We start from the raw sequence: 23,805 nt of genomic DNA on the forward strand, positions 1-23,805 counted from the left end.
GAGAAGGGACAGAGTACTGAAAGAAGAGCAATCGTTTTGTTTTGTTTTTGTTTTTTTTAATTCAGTGGAGGGAAAAATTCTAACAGGGCTTGAACCTCAAAAGTACTGGGAATAATAGACCTTTGTAAGAACCTGTGTTCCATATCTGTTCTTTTCATCATTTCTCCTGGAATGACTGTCAGTAAAATCCTTATAACAAAAAAGTCAATATTCCCATTTTGGGGATCAATGAAGTGTCTCGTGGTTTGGAGCTCAGTCATGTGGGAGGAGCAGCCTGACAGGTAAATAAAAATGTGGTTGAAATAGGAGGAGACAGCAAAGGAGAGGCCAGCAATGGACTGGGCAATAGCATGTCCTCCACAGAGACCACCCAGGAGCTGTGGGTGTGCTGGGGCCACCAGAAGTTGTCACCCTCTCTAAGAAGAGGGGTGATCTGGACCTGCTTTGGAAGGTGTGGGCAATTGGGTCTTAAGGAAACACAGAGGTGAGTATGATATGTCAGATGAGCTGGGCTTTACCCAAAGGCACGGAGGAGTAAGAAAAGGTCCTTGCCCTTAAGAAGAAGAGCTTCAAATAATCAGCAAATACAGTTTAGCAGACATTGCATATGTATTACCCTTAAAGCACATTTTAAAATACATGCCCACAATGCCATCTCTTTCTAGTTACTAAAAATGCCATATGCAAAGCTCCTTTTATCAAAATTTAGGGATTATGATGCTTTTGTAGAACAAAATACCAAATAAAAGTCTTTTCTTAAAGAGGAAAGTAAGTATTTTGTGATACATTTATTAGGATGGACTTTGGTGGTTCTAATAACTCAGATTTTCAACTGGCTTTAAAAGTATGCTTATCTATTTTATTGGAGGAGGGTATGGCAGCCCACTCCATATTCTTGCCTGGAGAATCCCATGGACAAAGGAGCCTGGTGGGCTACAGTCCATAGGGTTGCAAAGAGTTGTACAAAACTGAGTGACTGAACACACATCTATTTTACACACAGTAGTGTGAAGTAATAACCTATCAAGGAAAAGAACTTGGAAAAAATGTATACATGTATCTAAAGCTGAATATCTAATATCTATACTGTATATCTAAAACTTACACAATATTGTAAATCAGCTATACTTCAATAAAATTTTTTTAAATGTAGTTTTAATTTTTTTTAAAAAAAAGGTATGCTTATGAACGGTTCTCCCTTCCTCTGACTCTAGGAGCCTGAGAAAGCATGTGGGTTCAGTGGCACCAAACTGATGACAAATATCACTCATTTATGGACACACATTCCCTGAGCACTTACCACATCCGGTTCTGGCACAAACTTTTTGGTAGATGCAAAGAATGGGATGGTGTCTAGGTCAGAAGGCACAGTGAAATGTGATCTGCGATCTCCTAAGCATAGAGCATATGCCCTGGAGGTTGGAAGAACAGGGACAAGACCACCTGCATGGAGTGGGGAGTGACAGAGGCATGATGGGAAAAAATGGTAGACAAAATCAGGATAACATCATAGAGAAGAGCATCTGGCTTAAGTCTTGGAGGAGGGTAAGATGTGGATGAAGAAGAGGGATTCTGGGATAAGAGAAGGGAAAAGAGATAATGAGATAGATGGTGATTCCAGCAAGCCCAAAGGGAGAGTGAAGAAACTCAAAAAGTAAGGTCAACTGGATGTTGAGTTGACTTTTTAAGACTTAATGACAAAGCCGTATGAATCAATATTCTCTCTTCCCTCCACCCTTTGGCCAGTTTTGTGCATTTGGGAAAGAACTTCAGAAAGGTGAGTCTAAGTCTGCACCCTTGGATTCCAGTGAAGGAAATCCACCCTGAGAGAAGACGAACTCAAGGTCATCAACGTTTACAAAGTTGGGGTGCCTGGGTGCTCTGATACCTGTGGCTGCCTTGAAGCTATCAGAGAACTAATAATAACTGCATCACTCCATTTCAGAATGAGTGAACAGCTACATTATTGTTTCATTATGTTGAAAGGAACTTGAATATATATATATATATGTATATTAGAGATGGAATTAATAAGACCTCAGAGTAAATTAATTTGGCTATTTTTGACATAGTTTTACCTTTGCATAGTTTTCATTTAAACATGAACCAGTGTGTAGAAAATTCATATCAAAACTACTAGAAGGTATTTTTTATGCAAGAATTAAAAGGTTACTGAAATCCATTGAACCTTAGAAACCAAACATTTTAAACAAATATTTTCAGAAGAGATGCTAATCTTTTCCTATCATTTAGAATTTAAATCTTAAAACAGATGGGATTGTGAAAATCTCTGTATAGAATGAGAGTGATGACTCATAATTTCTAAAGCATTTCATGAATGCCACTTATTTTGAAAATTTGTCTCATATCTACTATAATTAGATTTCAATGTAGTTTTTTCTTCCTGCTCTATAAGCCAGAAACATTCAGAGACGAAAAACATCTTCTGTGGAATGTATCCTAGAGGGATGTTCAGTTTCTTCCAAGAATCTGTCATCAGATTGGCATACTGTTGATATCTTATTCTCTACTTAAAGCTTCAAAATAAGTAAAATACTCTAATTTTAGGAAAATGAGGAACTATTTGTCATGTGAGGAATAAAATGTTGCTCTTTAGTAAGAGGAATGGTATCAAGCCTGCAGCTCTGATTCCTTGGCAAGACTTTCTGCCACTTCATGAAATTCAAATACCATTTGATCAACTTGAAAAATATCACAAGGCTTGTAACTATTAACACATGCATTACAACTGAAGATGGTTGGTTCTTGGTTAGAGAAACAACCCAGGAACAAACAGAAGCACAAATAAATTAAGGCCAGAATTTTCATTGCACCACTGGTCTCAGGAGAAACTAAGTGACCATGTGAACACTGCCACTAAGTTAATATAAGGGAAATCTACACTCATGGTTTGACATTAAGTTCAATAGCATCATGGTCAAGTTGGTGGCCTGCAGAGCCCCTGAATACACTGCTCTGAGATCTCTTACAGGACCCAAGGAAAGACAATGCATGTCCTTGCTGTCACCCAAGGACAGTTGCAGCCCCTGAGCCGCTTTATTCCCAGGTATGAAAGAGGTGCCATCTGAGGACACTGCTGGTCAGACCGATAAACAATCCCAAGAGATATCACTGAAAATGAATGAGTGAATGAATAATTACAATTAGAAAGGACTCTTGAAGGTGTTGGCCTGTGCGTCGCTCTACTTCTGTTTTGCATGAAATTTGTGATTCTTTACTCATTTTCTTTTCATTCATCCAGATCATGTGATATGAAATTTGGGGAGATGCATTTCTACTTTAAAATTATCACTAAATTCTTAGGTGTGGTCAGCAACATTTTTTAATGAAGTATAGTTGATTTATAATGTTTCAGGTACATAACAAAGTGATTAAGTTCTCTGTCACTCTTTACACACACACACACACACACACACACACACACACACACACATATATTCAATACATACACTCTTTTCCACTATACGTTATTATAAGATATTGAATATAGTTCCCTGTGCTATATAGGGTCCTGGTTGTTTATCTATTATATATATATATATATACACATATATATATATATTAGTGTATATATGCTAATCCCAAATTCCCAATTTATCCCTCCCCTCTCTTTTGCCTTGGGGACCCATAAGTTTATTTTCTATGTTTGTGAGTTTATTTCTGGAAATAAGGTAATTTTATCACTTTTTAAAGATTCCACATGTAAGCGGTATCACATGATACTTGTCTTTCTCTGTCTGATTTATTTCACTTAGTGTAACACTCTGACTCCATCCACGTTGCTGCAAAGGGCAGTGTTCTATCCATTCTCGCGGCTGAGGAACACTGCACTGTACGTATGTACCACATCTTTATCCGCTAATCTGTGAGTGGGCACTTGGGTGGCTTCCATTCTTGGCTATTGTGAACAGCGCTGCTATGAACACGCGGGTGCATGTATCTTTTCAAATTAGAGTTTTCATCTTTTCTGGATATATGCCCAGGTGTGGGATTGCAGGATCATATGGCAACTCTATTTTTGGTTTCTTAAGGAATCTTCATACTGTTTGCCACAGGGGCTGTACCAATTTACATTCCCACCAACAGTGTAGCTGAGTTCCCTTTTCTTCACACCCTCTCCAGCATTTATTGTTTGTGGATATTTTTTTTTCATGATGGCCATCCTGACTGGTATAAGGTGATACCTCACTGTGTTTTTATTTGTGTTTCTCTAATAATTAGCAGTGTGGAACTTTTCAGGCTGGCCATCCAGTCAGCAAAACTTTTAATGTTTACCTTTAGGAGCATCAAATATGCATTTAAAACATGCACTTGTATGCTGACTTTAAACTGTAAGAACTGATATCTGTAATTACAGATTTTAAAAAATATGGACATATAAAGGCTTTAAGAAAACTACTGAGAAATTGAAACAAATTTTCAGGAAAACAATAAAAATGGACTCATGAATTTTCTTCTGCATCTGATTTATAATATATTAGTTCTACATTCTGCTTAATTTTGACTGTGGATTTAGAGATTTGGGGGTTGTGTTTATGTTTTAAAATTTAAGCTTCACTCAAAAAGATATTTCTGTAGCACAATAATTTAACCTTTCTAAAGAGCATCATTTAGAAGAAATCTAAGCCTGTTTAAATTACGAGGGAATTTGGAAAAACAGCATTGTCTGTGTGTCTGTGTAATGGAAACAATAATAATGCGATGAATTCTTGTTTCCTTGGAAACAGTGTGACCAAAGCACACTGTGTATGCATAGTAGGATGTGGACTAATTTAGAAACACACCAGCATGGAGCGAAGTGTACATTCCAGTAAGAAATTCAAGGTCAGGTTGCCTGTGAAAGCCTGATTTTATTCACACATCCTGGTTTCTCTGACCAACTTTATGTGCCACTGAAAGGACAGGAGCCATTTACAGTCATTTAACTACTTTCACTCATTCAGGAACATCCAGGGACCTATTCTGACCACTGGAAGGCCACGGGCACCCCACCCCTCCAGGGAGCTGCCGCACCCCTGCGAGAGGTTTGGGTCAGCGATGCACTAAGAGCACCAGAAAGAACAAGGAAACCTCATGAGCCTGAGAATAAGTGAATTTAGTAAGAAGCATTTAAAAGTAAAGAAATATAGGAACAAGCCCAGTATGTCCATCGGTGGAGGTACATTTTTGAAGACTTGAAGTGATGCAAGAGGTAAAAGATAAAGACAACAATTTTATATAGACACAGCACTGTGCTTTCACTAAAATAGTGTTTATAACTGCAATGACATATGGTTTTTATCAATAAAAACAGTGGAAATGACATCTAATTGCAAAGTTTGTAACTGGAAATATGTAAGAGCGAGATGAGGGGGCTTGAGGAAGAAACTGATTGGTGCCCTCTTTCTGGGTTCAGACCACAAGCCCATCCAGGTATGACCCACACCATGTCTCTTATAATCACACAGTGGAAGTGACAAACAGATTCAAGGGATTAGATCTGATACACAGAGTGCCTGAAGAACTATGGTTGAGGTTCGTGACATTGTACAGGAGGCAGTGATCAAGAAAATCCCCAAGAAAAAGAAATGCAGAGAGGCAAAATGGTTGTCTGAGGAGGCCTTACAAAGAGCTGAGAAAAGAAGAGAAGGTAAGGCAAAGGAGAAAAGGAAAGATATACCCATTTGAATGCAGAGTTCCAAAGAATAGCAAGGAGAGAGAAGAAGGCCTTCCTCAGTGATCAATGCAAAGAAATAGTAGAAAACAATACAGTGGGAAAGACTAGAGATTACTTCAAGAAAATTAGAGATACCAAGGGAACATTTCATTCAAAGATGGGTACAATAAAGGACAGAAATGGTATGAACCTAACAGAAGCAGAAGATATTAAGAAGAGGTGGCAAGAATACACAGAAGAACTATACAAAAAAGATCTTAATGACCAAGATAACCACGATGGTGTGATCACTCACCCAGAGCCAGACATCCTGGAATGTGAAGTCAAGTGGGCCTTAGGAAGCATCACTACAAACAAAGCTAGTGAAGGTGAGGGAATTCCAGTTGAGCTATTTCAAATCCTAAAAGATGATGCTGTGAAAGTGCTGCACTCAATATGCCAGAAAATTTGAAAAACTCAGCAGTGGCCACAGGACTGGAAAAGGTCAGTTTTCATTCCAATCCCAAAGAAAGGCAATGCCAAGAATGCTCAAATTACTGCACAACTGCACTCATCTCACAAGCTAGCAAAGTAATGCTCAAAATTCTCCAAGTGAGGCTTCAATAGTACGTGAATGGAGAACTTCCAGATGTTTAATATGGACTTAGAAAAGGCAGAGGAACCAGAGATCAAAATACCGTTGGATCACTGAAAAAGCAAGAGGGTTCCAGAGAAACATCTACTGCTTCATTGACTATGCTAAAGCCTTTGACTATGTGGATCACAAAAAACTGTGGAAAATTCTTCAAGAGATGGGAATACCAGACCACCTGACCTGCCTCCTCAGAAATCTGTATGCAGGTCAAGAAGCAACAGTTAGAACTGGGCATGGAACAACAGACTGGTTCCAAATAGGAAAAGGAGTATGTCAAGCTGTATATTGTCACCCTGCTTATTTAACTTATATGTAGAGTACATCATGAGAAATGCTAGGCTGAATGAAGCACAAGCTGGAATCAAGATTGCCAGGAGAAATATCAATAACCTCAGATATGCAGATGACACCCCTCTTACGGCCGAAAGTGAAGAACTAAAGAATCTCTTGATGAAAGTGAGAGAGAAGAGTGAAAAAGCTGGCTTAAAACTCAACATTCAGAAAACTAAGATCATGGCATCCAGTGCCATCATTTCATGGCAAGTAGAAGGGGAAACAATGGAAATAGTGAGAGACTTTTATTTTTGGGGGCTCCTAAATCACTGTGGATGTTGACTGCAGCCATGACATTAAAAGATGCTTGCTCCTTGGAAGAAAAGCTATGACCAACCTAGACAGCATATTAAAAAGCAGAGATATTACTTTTCTGACAAAAGTCCATCTAGTTAAGGTTATGGTTTTTCAGTAGTCATGTATGGACGTGAGAGTTGGACTATAAGGAAGGTTGAGTGGCAATGAATTGATGCTTTAGAACTGTGGTGTTGGAGAAGACTCTTGAGAGTTCCTTGGACTGCAAGGAGATCAAACCAGTCCATCCTAAAGGAAATCAGTCCTGAATATTCATTGGAAAGACTGATGCTGAAGCTGTAACCCCAATACTCTGGCCACCTGATGCGAAGGACTGACTCATTGGAAAAGATGCTGATGCTGAGAAAGTGAAGGCAGGTGGAGAAGGGGATGATAGAGGGTGAGATGGTTGAAAGGCATCACCGACTCGATTGACATGAGTTTTACCACGCTCTGGGTGTTGGTGATGGACAGGGAAGCCTGTTATGCTGCAGTCTATGGGGTTGCAAAGAGTTTGACATGACTGAGCGACTGAACTGAACTTCTGGGTTCAGAACCCATGTGTCTAGAGCAGCTCCCAGCTTGGCCACTGTTGCCCAGGGCTGCCTGCCTGGCATTTTGTAGAACACAGCCAGCAGGGCCTGGCCAGGGTAGTTCCATGAGAGCCCTGGGACAGCACACAGCTCCTGCCCTGCACTAGAGACCTTGAACCAGGATAGATGAGAGAGAGAGCTGTCTATGCCATGTGAAGAACAGTGCCATGCTGGCTATCACATCTGTAATTTGACCACTGAAGAAAAATTGCAACCTTCTGGAAAATGTTTTTGCCTGTCAAGTTTGGGCCCCACATGCCAGAATTTCATTCATTCTGATATCTTTTGTTTTCTTTTCATATTTGGAAACTGGTAAGTTTTTGGCTTCTCCAACTTTTGCACCAATTTTTTGCTTTTAACTCAGTGACTTGCAGAGGCTACATTTTAGGCTACGGTCAACAAGCCCACATCACTCCTACCTAAAGGCCATGATGCTGCGGGGCTGGGAGTCTGGGAAAGGCAGGGGATGGGCAGGGCGAGGTGGGGTGGCCTACCCGGTTGCTGTCACCCTTCGAGCGGTCATTCTTCGCCTTGGCATTCTTTTCCGCAAGCTTCTTCTGCCTTTGAGGGCCTCGTCCAAAGAAAATGTAGTTGACGAAGGCATACTCCAGCAGGGCCAGAAACACAAAGACAAAGCAGCCCATGAGGTACATGTCAATGGCTTTGACGTAGGGAATTTTGGGCAATGTCTCCCGAAGGTGCGTGTTGATGGTCGTCATGGTCAGCACGGTGGTGATCCCTGTAAGACAGACGGGAGCGTGAGAGGCTGCCGTTCACTGCTCAGTTCCTCACTCCTCACTCTCCTGCTTTACTTTCTCAAACAGCTTGAAGGAGTTGGAAACAAGCAATTGCATGCTGTTGGGTGATCTAAACACAACAGAATACAGAGCACGTGGTTTGGGCAGCAGGTCACTCCTCGGGCTAGGGAGCTGACACCTCTTTCCCCACCACACTTGGGATGCACCTCGCATCCCACCTAACCCATAGGTGGATGGAGAGGTGAGGTATAGGGGCAAAGCAGAGGCTGCCCTGCAGGAAAGCTGGGAGAAATTAAAACAAACCCAGAATTTATCATAAAACACTAAGTGTCTGGATGAGAAGCTTCCAGGAAGAAGAATGAATCTGTGGAGAATCTAAGACGGTTATCCATGGCCACTTGTGAAGAAAATGATTCTTACCATAAGGCCTTGGAGCAAGGGGAAGGAAGTGAAAGTGAAGTCGCTCAGTCGTGTCCGACTCTTTGCGACCCCATGAACTGTAGCCTGCTACGCTCCTCCGTCCATGGGATTCTCCAGGCAAGAATACTGGAGTGGGTTGCCATGTCTTTCTCCACAAAGGGAAGGAGGCAATGACTTAAAGCTACTAAGGACAGGATCTAGCCCTGAGTGCAAAGACAGGGAATGTTCGAGTGAAGTTCTGGAGAACAGATTACTTCACAGAGCAACTTCCCCCCTAGGCTAAGAACAAGGTTACAAAGCTGCCTCGGGACATGGTGGTTTCAGGCAAAAGCTGATGATTTATTCAAAGTATAGCATCTTACCATGCTCTGGGCCGAGGGATCTGATCTCTTTTTTTTTCAATGTCATTGTTTTGAATTATTTAGTGAGTATAAATAATGTTAGGTGAATAATGAATTTTTCCCCTAAGGGAGCTATGTTTAGTCTCATAAAACATGTAAGGACCATATCTTGTAATTCTCCCATAGCAATGGGCATGTTCTTGGTGTACAAAGATTTCATACAGGATGATCTGAAGCCACAGAGAGCAGGAGACTCATTGGCCCATGACACAACCAGAGTTCCCTGAGCTGAGTGAAGCCACATATGAGGGAAGGCGCTGCACCACTCACTTCTCAGTAACGGGCGTTACTGCTGCTGACTTGCTCTCTCTGAGATAGTAACTTCTGAACTATTAAGAAGTCTCAAAAAAGCAAGGCAGTTCCAAAGAGCCAGTTCTTTTCTATCCACGAGACTGACGCTACAGCATGTGACTACTCATGTGTCTTCTGGGACCCAAAAGAGGGTCGTGGCTACGTGAGGACTCCTCTCAAGAAGGAGATCTTCCAGGTGAGAACTTCAGCCATGGTCCTTCAGCTGTAGTCACCCAGAAAACCAGTGATGTTCCTCAGGCCGGCAGGCGGTGTAAACCTGAGAGGCCGGACACATGGGCTCACTAGACCTCTTCTCTGAGCCCCCTGGAGCTCCACTCAACTCCCGGAGTTAGGGGCTAGGTTTGTTAAGCATCTTCATCTGATGCCCTCCAGACTCCCATCCCACCCTTGGAGGAGCACCAGAGCCCAGGGCTCCCCTTGCTCGGGACCTCCTGGAGAAGTGAGCCCAGACTTCTCTCCACACGTGCTGAGCTGCCGGTAGGAGGAGATGAGGGAACCAAGCAGCAGAGGACCTATGTTCATGTCTGACTACAAACCAGGGCTGCCAATGAATGTGTGGAAATCAAAGATGTCAGAATATTTTAAGACTCCTCTTTAACATAAAATTCATGTGCACCTGGGAACTTTTAAATTTTGAAAATGGCAATGGCATAATTACAGTTTACAAAGAAGTGCAAAACCCCACGTAGATGCTACAAAATCAGGTGTTCTCACTATTATCCAAAATTTTGTAATGCTGCTGCCATAACTTATGTTTCCCTTCCAAATGGACTTTGGAAAGTGCTCTGCTTTAGTCATTGCTTTGGCTCTCCAGATGACTGCTCTGAGTGGACATGTATCCACACAGGCCTCAGTAGATGTCCCCAGAAAGTGGGCTCAAGGAACAGAGCGCAGGCACGGCCAGCACGTGTCAAGAGCACTCAGCCTGGCAAAGCTGGTCTGAGGAAAGTGGGCAAGGACCCCGTAAGAGGAAGGTTTTGTGGTGAGTGCCCCCGGCTCTCCACTTTGGGCTCACATGACCTCCTAGACTGAAAGGCTACTCAGTCTCTAATTCCTTGTACTGTTTTCCTCCCCATCAAGATAACTGTGGACAGTGAGATGCAGTGGTTCACGGCCTGAGTAATAGAACCACATGCTCCTGGGCTGAAAGCCCAGCTCCATCATGTCCCAGCTAGGACTTGAGTGAGCTTGATGGGTCCACAACTGTTGTCTAAAGCTGCTGTGAAGTGTAAACGCCATGGTGATAGACTACCAGTAACTGGTATTGTTAACACTCACAACAGGAAATGTTATCATTATCAGCATCACAGAAAAATATATTTTCCGGTAGCCTCCAGTTTCTTGGCAGGAGACCCAATTCCTGGCAGCATCACCCTGAACTTTCACTCTCTAAGCGAATTCTGTTCAATGGCAGAATGGGAGATAGCCAAGTGGTGCTTTCTCTGTTCTTCATACATTTACCAAGATGTTAAGTCTTGTTAATTATTAGTCTCGAATTATTTCTCATTAATAGTATGTTAATAAAATATTATATTTGAAAACCACATTTATAAAGATGGTTGTGAAATAAAAATGTAATTTATATCATTTGATCTAAAGATATATCATTTTTCTCCTTTGTGACCCAAATCATGTGGCCTAAATTATTTTAATATAAATTTTCACTTCCAGAAAGACCAGTAGTTTTGAGGAAGACCATGTAATTACAACACCCAACTTTGTAGTCTGGTGGCTTCTAGCACTAACAGATTAATGGATGTGGGTGTCAGCACTCAGCAGCAGAGGCATAAGATCCCAAAGCACAAGAACATCTATGCAGCACAGCTAGGTGAAGAATCAGCATTTCGCTTCAAGTAGAGAAACAATCCCTGACGACTCCAGATTCAATAGTGCCCTGAGCCAGAGGGGTGTGTCAAGGAGGTTTTCACTGAGCATCGCTCCATGCAGACCTACACCTCTGAGACCTCATTTAGAAGCAGGAAGCACTCACCACCATGCAGCCACTCAGGATGAAGGCAAACAGCACTCTAAGCATTTCAAAGGATGTAGTATATGACAGGACATGTGGAGTGGGCGGGGTTGTGTTGTTCTCCAATAAAAGCCCCCAAACCATGGTCCTTGCCTTAGGCACTGAGGACATTATCATCTTAAAGGTTTTGAGAGATCCCTCAATAAGAATGATTAAAAATAATTCTTGCTGAGCTTTTAAAAACATCCATCATTTTTACAATGTAATAGGCCAAAGAACTCTTCTGTACACTATCTATTGACAATGTAGAAATCACCTGTAGTGGTTAAGAGCTTTGGAGTCAGACCAGCTGGTTTAAACTCTTTCTTGTGACACTCAGTATTATATGACTTTGCACCAGTTGATTAGCTTTTCTGGACTTCACGCCCTTCTTTGTAAAATGCGAACACCGCCCACTGGGCTGTGTATCTTCTGTTTCAGGGGTCAGATAACCATTTTCATGGGCTTGCAAAGAACTTGGCACCTGAGTATTTGATAAGTTGCAGCATGATTACTGTTCTTGGTGTTATTCAGAGTTCATAACCTGATGATACACTTTTTTCTTAGCCAAATAGAGTTTCTGTGCTGTGATTTTCCACGTTCTGCAGACCCAGGCTCAAAGACTGTCTCATGCAGGAGCTGGGACAGAGGAGAGAGAGGCCAGAGTCCCATGCTCAGAGCTGGACCTGCCAGATGGCTACTGGGCCAGATGCCTGAAGCCTGGAGACCACAGCTGCCTTCCGGACCTCTAAACTCAGGTCCACCTGACACTAACAAATGCCTTCAATTCTGCCTTTCATGCCTGGCTCCCAGACTTCTGATATTCACCAGGACCCAGCACATCTCCAGGCGTAATACCTTAGCAAATCTGGGCAAACCACTCCTCTGTCCCTCAAACCCACAGAAGCATGATTGAGGTTTATAGCAACAAGGCCGGGTTGTCAAGAAAAAGTGGAACCTACTTTCATACACTGTAATGAGGCTATGTCTACTCTAATCCACTCCAGGTAGACTATTTATTTAGTGCTGTGGAAGATATTTACCATTTAGGAGCTATAGAATTTGTATCATCTGGAAAATTGAGAGGGCTTCCCAGATGGCGCTAGTGGTAAAGAACCCGCCCGCCAATGCAGGAGATGTAAGAGACAGAGGTTCGATCCTTGGGTGGGGAAGATCCTCTGGATTAGAACATGGCAACCTATTCCAGTATTCTTATCTGGAGAATCTCATGGATAGAGGACCCTGGAGGGCTACAGTCCAGTGGGTCACAAAGAGTCAGGCACAACTGCAACAACCAACATACATACATATAGAAAATTGAGGAATTTGCATTTTCAGTACACCTCACTTCTGATGATGCCTGATAATTCTGGTTCTTCGGCACTTATATCTCTCTGATTTTCTCAAAAAAATGACGGATTTTCTGAGGCAGAGTCCCTGGAAGCTCAGGAAGCCGCAGCCTCTGATCTCCTCTAGCACAGGATTCTTACAGGCTCGGGAGGGGTTCTGGGAACTCTGTATATTTTATATTCTTTTTCTTAAAGAGAGTTTCCTAGGTTTAATAAGCTAACAGCTCCCCAAATTTGGATCTGCCCCTGAAAATTCACTTCAGCTGTAAATTCTTCAGGTGATAAGAGAAATTAGCTTAACAAAGAGCAATCTAGGAACATTAGCGAAAAAGGCAAAAGCTACAGAAAGGACATGACTGAGTGACTTTGCCTTTCACAGAAAGGACTGATGTTACAGGGTAACCTCTGCAGGCAGTAAAAAATCCTGGCGATATTTTCAGGAGATTTTTCCCTTACCAGTGTGCATGTGCATGCTCAGTCATGTCTGATTCTTTGTGACCCCACAGACTGTAGCCTGCCAAGCTACTCTGTCCATGGGACTTTTCTTGGCAAGAATATTGGCGTGGATAGCCATTCCCTCCTCCAGGGGATCTTCCTGACCCAGGGATTGAACCCGCGTCTCCTGCATTGTAGGCTGATTCTTTACTGCTGAGCCACCAGGGAATCCATTCCAAACCCATCAGAAATATATTAACAGTTACTACAAAACTTTTAATTTTTTGGTACTTTATTCTTCTCTAAGTGTCTTTACATTCACCTAACACTTTAGAATTAGTTACCTAAGTTTCTTAAGCTGCTGTTACATTTCATTAGAAAAAAAATCTAATCCTGAATCAATGTGAGTCACTTGTTGGTGGGTCTAAGCCAGATATCCACTTATGCACATGTACACACATTCCCTTGGAAGCAAGATGCTAAGCAACTTAAATTTCTGGGAAGAGACAGTAAAAAGAAAAAGTAAGAAAGAGGGACAACCAGATCCCTGAATACTTATGCTTTTCTGCAGGCTTACAAGCAGAATTGTTTTAATTCTTTTCTATCAATTTTGAAAGGTATTATTAATTATTTCACTCCCAGGAATTAAACTCAACCCTACCCATATAAGGTATAAACTGGACAACTGCTCTTCAGCTTTGTTCTTACCTAAAATGTATTTAAATGAATATTTGGTCCATGTAGTTTTATAATAATTAGTTCAGTAGAAAGTAATGTTTCTGAAAATATAAGCCTTGCCTTAATAATAAAAAAAAATTAGAAATCATAGTGGAACACATAATATATACTGTACATCAGCTAATAATCCAATTGTTAAGAGACCAATGGCCAGAAGAGATCACTGGAGCTCTTGAGAACAACTCAGAATTTAGTATCATATTTTAATGCTCATTAATTTGTGTAATTCCAGTGATATGGTATAACATTTGGCTATTTTTCTGACTTAAAAAAGAATGTGCAATTAATCAAGTCTCCTTTATGGGCCATAGACTGATTTTGAACAGGAGATGTTAATCCTTGCTTTAAAATTAGTGTCAAAAACAGTTTTATTATGCAAATATTCAGCAAGCATATTTTCCCTTTCATGGGCATGAAAATTCACATTTGAGCCTTATAATTAAATTAACACATCAAGGGAATCATGCATGAAATTAGTATTTCAAGATAAAAAGTGACTATATGGGCAAGACTGGTGTCACGATGTCAAAAATTGTAGTTGAACTATAGTCTTTGAACTCCCTTCATATTGTAATGATATGGTGACTTTATATTTTAGGTATCATTTAAAAATAGCACATACCAAGGGCAACTCTAGCCGCAGATGCATCATAATTGATCCAGAAGGACACCCATGAGAGAATTGTAATTAGGATAGAGGGCATGTAGGTCTGGAGAATGAAGTATCCAATGTTTCTCTTCAACCGAAAGCTCAGTGAGAGCCGAGGGTAGGCACCTACGGTAAACAGACAGGGATTACACTGGAGATCAGACACAGCAGACAGAGAGTTTGCTTTGACTTCCACGGGTCAACAGCATGCATTTGAAAAGCCCAGAATGGAGGGGTGGTCCACAACCATGCAATCTGCCTCCACCACCTAAGTTCCATTGAGAAGATGAATGATTTTCAGTCTACATATGAGGTCATGATGAGGCTACTCTTCTCTTATATACTCAGCTGAAAACTGTCCCTGAGAAAACTCGGGGAAAGTTTTTAGCTTAGAATTTGGAATAGTGACAACTCTCTTATTTATTTTTCAACTAATAATCTCCTCCTCCACTGTAAATAGGGGAGATTTGGCTCAAGGCTTTACTGAGCAAAATGGTTTCTATCAGTCCTCCTCCGTCAGCCCATCTAGAGCAACAGTGCAGATGTCTGAGGCACTGACCCTGGACCGCCTGGAACAGCTCAGGGACCCCCTCCCCAAGAGCGTGAGAGGCACAGAGGTAGCAGCATATGTGAGATGCTCTGCTCCGACCACAGGAAAGGCATCAAAGAGGGCTGAGAAGAAGCATCCGGTCTGCTTTCCTGTACTGAATGCAGGGTTAACCTCCTACTGTGTACATTCCACTCAGACAGTCGTGAACCCCACCATAACCGCCAGTGCAGAGTGAGCAAACAGCCCACTGCCACGCCACCTGTACATTTATCTTTTCTGTCTGATTTTGGTTCTTCGCTGGGGAGCAGGCATGTGTGGCCTCCCTTTCTTCCCGACCATTTCAAAAATCGACCTTACCAGTTTCAAGCCGCTCAGCTCCTAATTTTCTGGACTCAGCTGAGGCTGCTGGAAGGCCAGCCTTCCCTACTCATCAGATTCCTTGCCTTCTCCCCTCCCGCGTTCACTGATGGGTGCTGCTCTCTTCCTGAGATTCACCCACCCAGAGTTTCAGGAGACCTCGCTTTTCTTGCCGTCCTCCTGCTCCAAGCCTGACAGGCTCCCGGTTCCCCTCCTGCCTCCAAATATGTGCATTTTCCTGACTTCACATCCCTTTCTGGTTTTGTCACTACAGTCGATCCCTTTTCCAGTCTGGTTCACTCATATGACTATTTCTTCTATGTAGTAAATGAAAGACTTTAATTTCCAGGCTTCTACTTTAGCATTAACCACATTTTCAGCCAAAAGTATACAAAGGAGAAAAGAAAGAGCCTAATATACACATTTAAAAGCTGACGATCTGGAAATTTTCTCCAATCTTCCGTGTGCTTGTGTGTGTGTATAGTTTATTTTATATAACTCTGATCAAATGCATATATTGTATCGTCACCATAACATAAACATTTTCATCCTTATTACAAATTACTTACATATACAATTTAAAAATTTTCCTGATTTTCCATCAAATATATACACATATATTCTATAGTTTATAAATACATTTTCCTGAATGTGATAAATTTAGGGTATTTCCATTGTTGCAAAACTTTAAGTAATATTCTTAGGAATACCTTTGAGTAGAGTCCTTTCATTATATTTAAAATTATTTCCTTAGAATGAATGTGTCAAAAGAGGAATCGTTAGGCCAATGTTGGAGGCTTTTGATACACAGCCCCAAATTACTTTGCAAAAGAACAACACCAGAGAACATGTCACTATGAGTACTTTATAGAAGTGCCTGTCTCATTTTGTAAACAACAGTATTACATGTTGTTTAGTCGCTAAGTCATGTCTGACTCTTTGTGACCCCATGGATGGTAACCACCAGGCCCTTCTGTCTATGGGATTTCCCAAGCAAGAGTATTGCAGTGGGTTGCCATTTTCTTCTCCAGGGGATCTTCCCAATTCAGGGATTGAACCCATGTCTCCTGTATTGGCAGGGGAATTCTTGACTGGTAAGCCACAAGGGAAGCCCCTTAACAATATTACATAATATTTAAAAAAAATCCTTTTGCCAATTTCCTTGGGAAAAATTTGTCAAATCACTTTTTTAAATTGATTACTTCTTAATGCTTTTTTTCCCCAGATTTTAATCTTATCAGTTCAGCCACTCAGTCATGTTCAACCCTTTGTGACCCATGGACTACAGCACGCCAGGCTTCCCTGTCCATCACCAACTCCTGGAGCTTGCCCAAACTTATGTTCATTGAGTCAGTGATGCCATCCAACCATCTCATCCTCTGACATCCCCATCTCTTCCTGCCTTCAATTTTCCCAGCATCAGGGTCTTTTCCAATGAGTCAGTTTTTTGCATCATGTGGCCAAAATATTGGAGCTTCAGCTTCAGCATCAGTCCTTCCAATGAACATTCAGGACCAACTTTCTTGAGGATGGACTGGTTGGATCTCCTTGCAGTCCAAGGGATTCTCAAGAGTCTTCTCCAATACCACAGTTCAAAAGCATCAATTCTTCAGTGCTCAGCTTTCTTATATGATTCAACTCTCATATCCATACATGACTACTAGAAAAAACATAGCTTTGACTAGATGAACCTTTGTTGGCAAAGTAATGTCTCTGCTTTTTAATATGCTGTCTAGGTTGGTCATAGCTTCCAAGGAGCAAGCATCTTTTAATTTCATGGCTGTGGTCACCTGCTGCAGTGATTTTGGAGCCCAAGAAAATAAAGTCTCTCACTGTTTCCATTGTTTCCCCATCTATTTGTCATGAAGTGATGAGACCAGATGCCATGATCTGTTTTCTGAATGCTGAGTTTTAAGCCAGCTTTTCCCTCTCATCTTTCATTTTCATCAAGAGGCTTTTTAGTTCTTCTTCACTTTCTGCCATAAGGGTGGTGTCATCTGCATATCTGAGGTTATTGATATTTCTCCCAGCAATCTTGATTCCAGCTTGTGCTTCATGCAGGCCAGCATTTCTCATGATGTACTCTGCATATAAGTTAAATAAGCACGGTGACAATATACAGCCTTGACGTACTCCTTTTCCTATTTGGAACCAGTCTGTTGTTCCATGTCCAGTTCTAACTGTTGCTTTTTGACCTGCATACAGGTTTCTCAGGAGGCAGGTAAGGTGGTCTGGTATTCCCATCTCTTTAAGAATTCCAGTTTGTTGTGATCCACACAGTCAAAGGCTTTGGGGTAGTCAGTAAAGCAGAAGTACATGTTTTTCTGGAACTCTCTTGCTTTTTCAATGATCCAATGGATGTTGGCAATTTGATCTCTGGTTTCTCTGCGTTTTCTAAATCCAGCTTGAACATCTGGAATTTCTCGGTTCACATACTATTGAAGCCTGGCTTGGAGAATTTTGAGCATTATTTTACTAGTGTGTGAGATGAGTGCAATTGTGCAGTAGTTTGAGCATTCTTTGGCATTGCCTTTCTTTGGGATTGGAATGAAAACTGATTTTTTCCAGTTTACCCTTTTAACTATTAACTATTTAACTTTCTAAACAATCTAATTATATCATTCATTCATCTTTCTCATTTTTTGTTCCTCTTACTGTTTTTATCTATTCATTCAATTTCTTTTGATACTAATCCTTGCTTGTATTCTCTGAAAGCATTTTCCCAGTTATTTACAAACTTGTAATAGGGTAGGGTGAGGGACATATAAAAACATACATTTCTGTATATAGTTGAGTCTATCCATTTTATTTTTTCCCTTTAATTTTTAAAACCTGTTTTTAGGTTTAGATAAGTTCACAACAGACAACTGACTATAGCCCTATTTTGAGGGTTGGTGATTATTTCAGGGTTTGACATGAAGTGAACATGCACATTGGTTTCTGTTCCACAAACAACTAACCAAGTTTTCCAACACCATTTGTGAAATAAAGCTTCCACTGACAGATCTGATATACTCTGTTGCTTTATAATATACTCCATGTCTATGTGGCTACAGATACAATGAGCCCGTGGGCCAGGTCAGAGCCTTGTCTGGGCCTTGACACCCCCGGTCCCTGGTACCATGTGCTCACCACGTGTTTCAAAAGCAGAATCATCACACATTCAACATCTTATGCTGCTTCCCATAAAGGTCAAAATAGTCACCTGGGAATTTTAGTTTCTCCAAAATGTTTTCCCAAGTTAACATTAGTTTTATTTTACACCATGCCTCTGTATTAAGCATAACATTTTCTAGCCAAGAAGTATCCTTATTGCCTCAAAATAATTGTCCACATTTCTTGCCTCTGCTGATTTACACCCTATGCTCTCCCCTTAAGAAATGTCTTCCCTTAACCATACTTCAAGGCCTTGGTCAAATGCCACATTTCCCATAAATCCTTTTTTCCCTCCAAATGCAAGTAATAACCGTCTTGAGCTATTTTCTTTCCTCTTTAAAATTATAATTGTTAACATTTACCAAGATAAGATCTTCCTTAGTAAGATGAATAAACTCCCAGGCAGAGTTTGTGAGACAGTTTTCATATACTGTCATGGTTAGCTAAATGTCTAAAGCATCTTTGGTTATTAACAAATGCTGTGTGCTGAAAGAATGAAAATAGGCATACTTGATTTATTTAATAAGTTTAATACTCAAAACAGTCAGTAATTTTATTAAATCTTGGTTTGAAATCCCATGGCCACCTTCAACATTTATACTGAAGTACCTTCAATATCAGATCTTAATTTGCAATTTCATAGTGATCTCATGCCTTTACTAACCATTTGCAACTTTATGCTCCAGATATTTCTCACTATATCCACTCTACTTGGAACGTTATCTGATTCCATCAGGAGAGACTGGCTTATGCTGTAGTAGCAAAAGACCCCTTAAATCTCAGTGACTTTACAACAAAGATTTATTTGTTTTTTCTTTCTTGTGCTCCATAGACACTCAGCTTCCTCTCTGGAAGGCAGCTGGGACACTGTGGAAGAAGGGCCACATGTACTTCCCATCACATTTCATTCCCCAGAGCAAGTCTCATTGTCAATCTTTATGCCACTAAGGTAGAAAAGTTCAATCCTCTCCCAGGGAACTGCAGCAAATATTTTTTGAATGACAATGTAATCTACCATATTCCCCAACTTTCCATTTTCTGAGTCAACTTTCTTAACATTTTCCAAAGTACATTTTCTTTAGGGAAACTATCACCTACAAGGCAAATAGTGATACTCATGCAATGAAGTAAAATTGATATGCTTTTGAGAATACTTACCCTGGGCAACATGGAGGCCAGTGATATAACAGCATAGCCAAACATTTGGAGGGTCATTAGTGACCTTGAGGAAGGAAATACTACTCAGATCTCAAAATTATGTATTCACCAAGATACTCTTTACCACAGAACATAGAATTAAGAAAATATACAATTTTCTTATGTGTTTAGTAAATACATTGTTTTTTAAACATGAAATACACTTTCAGATTAACAAAATTCTTAGGCATTCACCACCTGTCCTCCCCCGCAATCCCAATCTCCTAATCTCACAGGTGGGAATGTTAAGTGGGGGAAACAATAAAGACGAATAAGAAGATGGTCTATGCTCTCAACTAGCTCCCAATCTGTCAGAGAAAGACCCATACAGAACTGGCCTCTGTAAACCAGAGGTAGGGCTACACTGGATATTCTAGAGCACAAGATTTAGGAAAGGTTTCACATCATTTGAACTGAGAAACTCCTGGTTGAATAAGAGTCTTCATAGGCAGAGGATAAGAGCCTTCAAGGTAAAGGGTCCAGCATAGTCAAATGAAGAAAAGCCTTTCAAGATGCCATGAGATAGAGACTTCAAAATGTTAATAATCACAAGAATCTTCAGAGATGTCAAGACCTATTCTTCTAGGCAAGGGTTTTTTGTTGTTGTTTTAATTAATTAATTAGTTTTAATTGGAGCTAATTACTTTACAATATTGTGGTGGTTTTTGCCATAAATTGACATGAATTAGCCATGGGTGTACACGTGTCCCCCCATCCTGAACCCCTCTCCCTAGGCAAAGGCTTTTGCCATTTGGTGTGCATCTTCAAGAATGCATAGAGTCTCTGTTGGACAAGGTCCTGACACTGATACAACAGATATCCTGATGTAGCCTCTATCTGTGGAGAAAATTCCTCAAATGATCACAACAAGTGGCTTGATCATTTAAAGTGGAAAAGTAGTAAGTCAGCTGCACTGAAATATAACCTTCAAAAGAGCAGTAGAAGCTTACAAATTACAACAGAAAAGGCACAGAAGCTCTAAAGTCTGTGTGGCAATGTAGATGTGGTTAGGTTCCCAAGTAGATGCTGAACCAACAAAGGTGCAGTCCCTGAACGCAAGTGCATTGTTCCAGTTCAGGACTTCCTTGGCAAGACTATCTACTGAAATGCTGATCTCAACCCTTTTTCCCCAGATGCACTAAAAGTTGTGCCAGAAACAAGGCTCCGGATCTCTTGTCCAGCTTAAATTAACAGAACTTTCTAAGGCATTAATATTGCTGAAGAACTCATAAAAATATGGATGCAGAGTATCATGTCACCTCTGCCAAATATAAGAACCACTCAAATGTATCTATAAAGTCACAAGGTGATATTTTGACAACTGCAGCAGAGCTGGCCTACCTACATATCTCTGTCCCCTTCCAAGGCAGCCACCAAGGGGGCTCTCCCAGGATTGCCTAGGAAGCTGTGCAATGCTTTGTCTGAGAGCTCGGGATGCTCTTGGGGTCTTTATGATGCTGTCTCATTCACTTATCTCCCTTTTTTTTTTTTAACTGTATAATACAACCTAAAGTTCAAAATGGTGTTCCTAATTTTCTCACGCCGCCTTACCAGTCACCTAAATTAAAATATTTTCAAAACTTCCATAAAGGAAAGTAGATACAGGAAACAGGAAATAGAGAAAGAGGAAAAACAAACTTTTTCAAAGACTGTCTCAGTCAGGCAATAATTCTCCTTCTGATCTCCACAGTAAAGCTGGAATGGTCTGTCCTATGACTCTGGAGCAAAGATCAGGGACATCTGAGAGATCCAGGTTCAGGCTCAGGGTTTATTTGGGATACTCCTTTAGGAAGTTGGTTGTCATCTCAGATCCTTAGTTTCCCTGTGTGTAAAATTAGGGCATGGATATAGTAAATGAAAAAGGAAAAATATAGATAAATTTTACTCCACTGATTACAAACTATTATTCTGCAGAGGAAACTATTGAGAAAATGAAAATAAAATCCACAGAATGAAAGAAAATATTTGCAAATCATGTATCTGATGAGGAACTTGTATCCAGACTGTATAAAAGTTTACAAAAAATACAAACAACCTGATTTAAAAATGGGCAAAGGACTTGAATAGATATTCCTCCAAAGAAGATAGGACCAGTGTCCAGTAAGCACATAAAAGATGCTCAATATCTTACTCATTAGGGAAATGCAACTCAGAACCACAATGAGATACCATTTCATGCTATTAGGATGACTACAATCAAAAAGACAGGGACTACAATCCCTGGTAGCTCAGTGGTTAAAAAAAAAAAAAATCTACCTTCCAATTCAGGAGACATGGATTCGATCCCTGATCCAGGAAGATTCCACAAGCTGCAAAGCAACTAAGTCTGTGCACCACAACTATTGAGCCCCTTGTGCTGCAACTGCTGAAGCCTATGTGTCACAGCTAGAAAGCAGACCCCGCCTGCCTGGCAGAAGTAGAGAAGGTCCTGCGCAGGAAGGAAGGCTCAAGACAGCCAAAAGTAAATTAATAAAATTATAAATACACACACACACACACACACACACATAAAGGCAGACAATAATATGCATTGGTGAGAATGTGGATAAATTAGAACCATCATGTATTGCCTAGGGGAACTTAAATGGTATGGCTACTTTGGCACTCCCTCAAAAAGTTAAACATAGTTATCATATGACCCAACAATTGCAATTCTAAGTACATACATAATGCAAATGAAAACTTACATGCACAGAAATACCTGTGCATGTTCACATCAGCTTTATTCCTGATAGCCAAAAGGTGGAAATAGCCCAACATTCATCAACTTTATGTATGATTAAACAAAACATGATATATTCATACAATGGAATATAATATTCAGCAATAAAAGGGAATGAAGTATTGATACACACCACAACATGGGTGAACCTTGAAAACATGCTTAGTGAAAGAAGCCAGACACAAAGGATCATACAGTGTATGATTCCATTCATATGAAGTGTAAAGGATAGGCAAACCTGTTGAAACAGCAATTAGATTAGTGGTTACCCATAGGGTTAGGGGAAGCAGGTTGGGATAAATGAAGAATGACTGCTACTGAGTACAGAGCTTTGAGGGTGATGAAAATATTTGGAAATTGATCTGAGGAAGGTCATGATTACCAAACTGTAAATACAATAAAAACAACTGAATTACATACTTTAAATGGTTAAATTTTATGGTATATAAATTGCATCTTAAGAACTCTGTTATAAGAAAAAAAAAATACCTACTACATGTACTTCACTGGTACCAAACATACTGAAAGTGAAAGTCAGTTAACCGTGTCCGACTCTTTGTGACCCCATGGACTATACAGTCCATGGAATTCTCTAGGCCAGAATAAGGAGTGGGTAGCCTTTTCCTTCTCTAGGGGATCTTCCCAACCAAGGGATCAAACACAAGTCTCCCGCATTGCAGGTGGATTCTTTACCAGCTGAGCCATAAGGGAAGCCCAAGAACATTGGAATAGGTGGCCTATCCCTTCTCTAGGGTATCTTCCTGACCCAGGAATTGAACTGGGGTCTCTTGCATTGCAGGAGGATTCTTTACCAACTGAGCTATGAGGGAAGCCCCCAAACATACTAAATGGCCCCAAATACCCACTCAATTAAAAGCAAGTTACTTGTTCCTTTCCTTTCTCTCCTCTATCTTGCTTTCTGTGCTCAGGACTCTGTAATCCAAGTGTTTTTACTATTGAACATATTTTAAAAATTGTGTGGAAGTCTTAAAAGCAATTCCAAAAGATGAAGTTAGACAAGAGTTATTTTTGCAAAGGAGGTGTTGTGCATTTCTGAAGAAATCTGGCTTCTGTAGGTCAGGAGCCCTTAAAGGAAAATTATTTCATAGCAACAAGATGAGATAGTTAAGCTCCCCTTTGGTGCTGAGAGTGAATTTTATCTACTTTAGCCATTTTGCACTGAGGGATTAGTAGTACTTGGCCAGTAAGCACAGGTGATTTG

The 23,805-nt window shown here is 40.7% G+C and overlaps 1 protein-coding gene across 1 annotated transcript in view; it reads right to left on the minus strand.

Annotated features, from left to right (window-relative positions):
• GABRB3 (gamma-aminobutyric acid type A receptor subunit beta3) overlaps positions 1 to 23,805 on the minus strand; it is a 271,733-nt gene that overhangs the window by 7,318 nt on the left and 240,610 nt on the right. The window contains exons 7-8 of the mRNA XM_043922453.1: positions 14,575 to 14,727; positions 8,026 to 8,270 (exon numbers count right to left, since the gene is read on the minus strand). Of these exons, the coding sequence (XP_043778388.1) occupies positions 8,026 to 8,270; positions 14,575 to 14,727 (398 nt within the window). The remainder of the gene's footprint in view (positions 1 to 8,025; positions 8,271 to 14,574; positions 14,728 to 23,805) is intronic.

Source organism: Cervus elaphus, chromosome 13 (assembly GCF_910594005.1).
Source record: "Cervus elaphus chromosome 13, mCerEla1.1, whole genome shotgun sequence".
NCBI classification, from domain to species: Eukaryota; Metazoa; Chordata; class Mammalia; order Artiodactyla; family Cervidae; genus Cervus; species Cervus elaphus.